The 3948-nt window shown below is 54.9% G+C and overlaps 1 protein-coding gene across 1 annotated transcript; it reads left to right on the top strand.

The window, feature by feature from the left end:
* The first annotated feature begins 510 nt into the window (after positions 1–510).
* On the top strand, positions 511–2530 carry LOC129329771 (uncharacterized). The gene is made up of 2 exons (XM_054979384.1): positions 511–2013; positions 2446–2530. Exon 1 carries the CDS (start codon positions 722–724, stop codon positions 1628–1630), a length of 909 nt encoding a protein of 302 aa, XP_054835359.1. The 5' UTR covers positions 511–721; the 3' UTR covers positions 1631–2013; positions 2446–2530.
* The last annotated feature ends 1418 nt before the right edge of the window (positions 2531–3948 follow it).

Raw genomic sequence — 3948 nt, 5'->3', positions numbered from 1 at the left:
TGCTGGCCTGGCACTCACAGTTGTGCTTCACTAACTGGAATGGTGTGGGCTTTTTTTCCTGTGTCTGGCCCCCTGCTTCCAAGGCTTTCCAACAGGCTCCGTCCTGAACAACTATGCCAGCCTGCGGCCCACACACAGGCCTGCTGCTCCGGCTTCAGTAACCCTTTTTGGTTGCTGGCCTGGCACTCACAGTTGTGCTTCACAAACTGGAATGGATTGGGCTTTTTTCCTGTGTCTGGTCCCCTGCTTGCAAGGATTCCCAACAGGCTCCTGAACAACTGTGCCAGCCTGTGGCCCACACACAGGTATGCTGCTTTGGCTTTGGTAACCCTTTTTGGTTGCTGGCCTGGCACTCACAGTTGTGCTTCACAAACTGGAATGGTGTGGGCTTTTTTCCTGTGTCTGGTCCCCTGCTTGCAAGGATTCCCAACAGGCTCTGTCCTGAACAACTGTGCCAGCCTGCGGCCCACACACAGGTCTGCTGCTCCGGCTTTGGTAACCCTTTTTGGTTGCTGGCCTGGCACTCACAGTTGTGCTTCACAAACTGGAATTGTGTGGGCTTTTTTTCCTGTGTCTGGCTCCCTGCTTCCAAGGCTTTCCAACAGGCTCCGTCCTGAACAACTGAGCCAGCCTGCGGCCCACACACAGGCCTGCTGCTCCGGCTTTGGTAACCCTTTTTGGTTGCTGGCCTGGCACTCACAGTTGTGCTTCACAAACTGGAATGGTGTGGGCTTTTTTCCTGTGTCTGGTCCCCTGCTTGCAAGGATTCCCAACAGGCTCCGTCCTGAACAACTGTGCCAGCCTGCGGCCCACACACAGGTCTGCTGCTCCAGCTTTGGTAACCCTTTTTGGTTGCTGGCCTGGCACTCACAGTTGTGCTTCACAAACTGGAATGGTGTGGGCTTTTTTTCCTGTGTCTGGCCCCCTGTATCCAAGGCTTTCCAACAGGCTCCGTCCTGAACAACTGTGCCAGCCTGCGGCCCACACACAGGCCTGCTGCTCCGGCTTCGGTAACCCTTTTTGGTTGCTGGCCTGGCACTCACAGTTGTGCTTCACAAACTGGAATGGAGTAGGCTTTTTTCCTGTGTCTGGACCCCTGCTTGCAAGGATTCCCAACAGGCTCCTGAACAACTGTGCCAGCCTGTGGCCCACACACAGGTATGCTGCTTTGGCTTTGGTAACCCTTTTTGGTTGCTGGCCTGGCAGTCCCAGTTGTGCTTCACAAACTGGAATGGTGTGGGCTTTTTTCCTGTGTCTGGTCCCCTGCTTGCAAGGATTCCCAACAGGCTCCGTCCTGAACAACTGTGCTAGCCTGCGGCCCACACACAGGTCTGCTGCTCCGGCTTTGGTAACCCTTTTTGGTTGCTGGCCTGGCACTCACAGTTGTGCTTCACAAACTGGAATGGTGTGGGCTTTTTTTCCTGTGTCTGGCCCCCTGCTTCCAAGGCTTTCCAACAGGCTTCGTCCTGAACAACTGTGCCAGCCTGCGGCCCACACACAGGCCTGCTGCTCCGGCTTTGGTAACCCTTTTTGGTTGCTGGCCTGGCACTCACAGTTGTGCTTCACAAACTGGAATGGTGTGGGCTTTTTTCCTGTGTCTGGTCCCCTGCTTGCAAGGATTCCGTCCTGAACAACTGTGCCAGCCTGCGGCCCACACACAGGCCTGCTGCTCCAGCTTCGGTAACCCTTTTTGGTTGCTGGCCTGGCACTCACAGTTTTGCTTCACAAACTGGAATGGTGTGGGCTTTTTCCTGTGTCTGGCCCCCTGCTTCCAAGGCTTTCCAACAGGCTCCGTCCTGAACAACTGTGCCAGCCTGCGGCCCACACACAGGTATGCTGCTTTGACTTTGGTAACCCTTCCCGTTTGCTGGCCTGGCACTCACTGTTTTGCTTCACATTCAGGTTGTTTATCTTTGGTGGACCTCTTCTGGACTGGACTGCACTTGGTGGACATCGGCGTGCAGATCTCTGCGTGGAGGATCAACATTGCTGGACATCTGCAGTGGTGGACTGGTAGGGTTGTTGTAAAATTTGTTTTTTGACCTTATGTCTGCTGCTGTGCCTACCTGCGAGCATATGCTTTGGCTCGGTCTTTATGGCTTGGGCTAGGGGGGGCATTTTCTGGTTGGGCAAGAGGACATTGTTTGGGGGTTGGGGGGGCAGCATTGATTGCAGTGCCTGCTTTCTTTCATGTTTCATTTGTCAAGTTTGAGTGTGGGGTGGGCTTGAACTACTGTTTCACAGGATTAAAAAATGAGTGTGCCAGCTTTTGGCCTGCACAGGCCAGAAGCTCTGCTGGGTGGATGTGTTTTGTTTTGCTGCTGGTTGGCCCTAGCCTTTCAGGGGGGGGGCTGACTTGGCTTGTGCAACGGGGCCTTGAATTTTGGGGGTTGCGTGTGCGGCGTGTGGTGTTGACTCTGTTAACATTTCCAATTTTCTTGACAGCATCGCGGAGGAGAGGAGGACCAGCTGCAAGACCGCCTGAACATCGCTGGACTGCAGGACTGGTGTTAGTGTGAGCGAGTCCGGGTTCACATTTGGGTGGGCTTGGGGGTGGGTTCTTGCTAGCTTGGGAGGGGGGAGGCTCATCTTCAAAACACCACATCCACACCCCACACCGACATACCACAGATACATTGGTCCTGCTAAATAGTGTCTCTTAGGTAGGTAGGCCAGTTGGTAGGTGATCAGTTGATAATTGCCCTCAACATAATTATTAGGGAAACCAAGCCTAGTTTTTTTTAAAAAAACTAAATAGGGACTCAGCAGGGAAAGCATTAGTGAGTGAGTGTTAGGTTTGAATTCTATATATATATATATATATAAAAATTTGTAATAGCTGTCAATAGGCTTCCCATTAGTGCCCCCATAACTAGGGTTCCACTGCCCATCTCTGGCACCCGTGGTGGTGCCAGGCCGGCCCGGGCATACTAGTGTGTGAGTGTTTAAGGCTTAGTCACCTCTGTTATTGGGGTTTAGGGCCAGCTCAATTCCAGAGGAATTCAGCTGATTGGCAGGCTCAGGTTCCCTGACATAAATAGGGTTGCTTAAAAAGGCACTTGATCATCTCCAAGTCACAGAGCCACTAGAAGCACAGATTTAGAGCAGGTTAGTTAGGTCTTGAAAACAAAGTTGACCTTTGTTTTCCAAATCTTTTCTGATTAGTTAGGGTAGATTTTGGGAGGGGAAAGTATGTCAGAGAGGAAAGCAGAGAGGGGCCCCGGGGGAAAGGCTAGGGAGAAATCTAGAGGGGAGGAGGGGAGGGGGAGGGGGACTGCTGTGGCAGCCCCCCCATCTGAGCGGAGGAGGCCCTCCCCTGCGCTGCTGCCGTTCACCAGCCTGGCTTCTGGTGACAGGAAGAGGGTTCGCAAGACTCTCTTTCCTGAGGCAGCTGCTGGAGGGCCACCCCCAACCCGGGTGCGTGAGGCAGGGGCTGGCACTGGGCAGGGGCCTGCTGCTGAGGCTCCTCCTCCTCCAGTGGTTGCGAGCCAGCTGCTGGAGGAGGGGCAGCATGTGGTGTCTCCTGGGATGGGCGCAGATCACATGACTTTCCCTGCTCTCCCGCTCACCCCAGGAACCCAGAGGATGTTGGAGGAACTGCCCGTGAGACCCCCCCTGGGGCGGTCCACCCCAGTTTCCTCTGAGGCCAGCAGCAGGCCTCTCGCGGCTGTGCAGGAGGAGAGGATGCGGGAGGAAGAGGCAGAGACTGTGGTGGAAGAGCCCACATCTCTGCCCCTTCAGCCTCGTCCATCCCCACCTGCCCGGCCAAGAGTGGGACACGGTGTGTCCGGCCAGAGCACCTCACAGGAGGTGCCTCAGGGTGATCCGCAAAACGCTTCTCCTGGGAAGTGTGGGATGCCCTTTTCCTCCGAAATCTGGAAGCACTTCCAGACAGCGGAGGATCCCCGAGCAGCCCTGTGCCTGCATTGTAGGCAGCGCGTCAGCCGT

The sequence above is a fragment of the Eublepharis macularius genome, chromosome 5 (genome assembly GCF_028583425.1).
Source record: "Eublepharis macularius isolate TG4126 chromosome 5, MPM_Emac_v1.0, whole genome shotgun sequence".
NCBI classification, from domain to species: Eukaryota; Metazoa; Chordata; class Lepidosauria; order Squamata; family Eublepharidae; genus Eublepharis; species Eublepharis macularius.
This window is presented reverse-complemented; position numbering and strand designations above follow the sequence as displayed.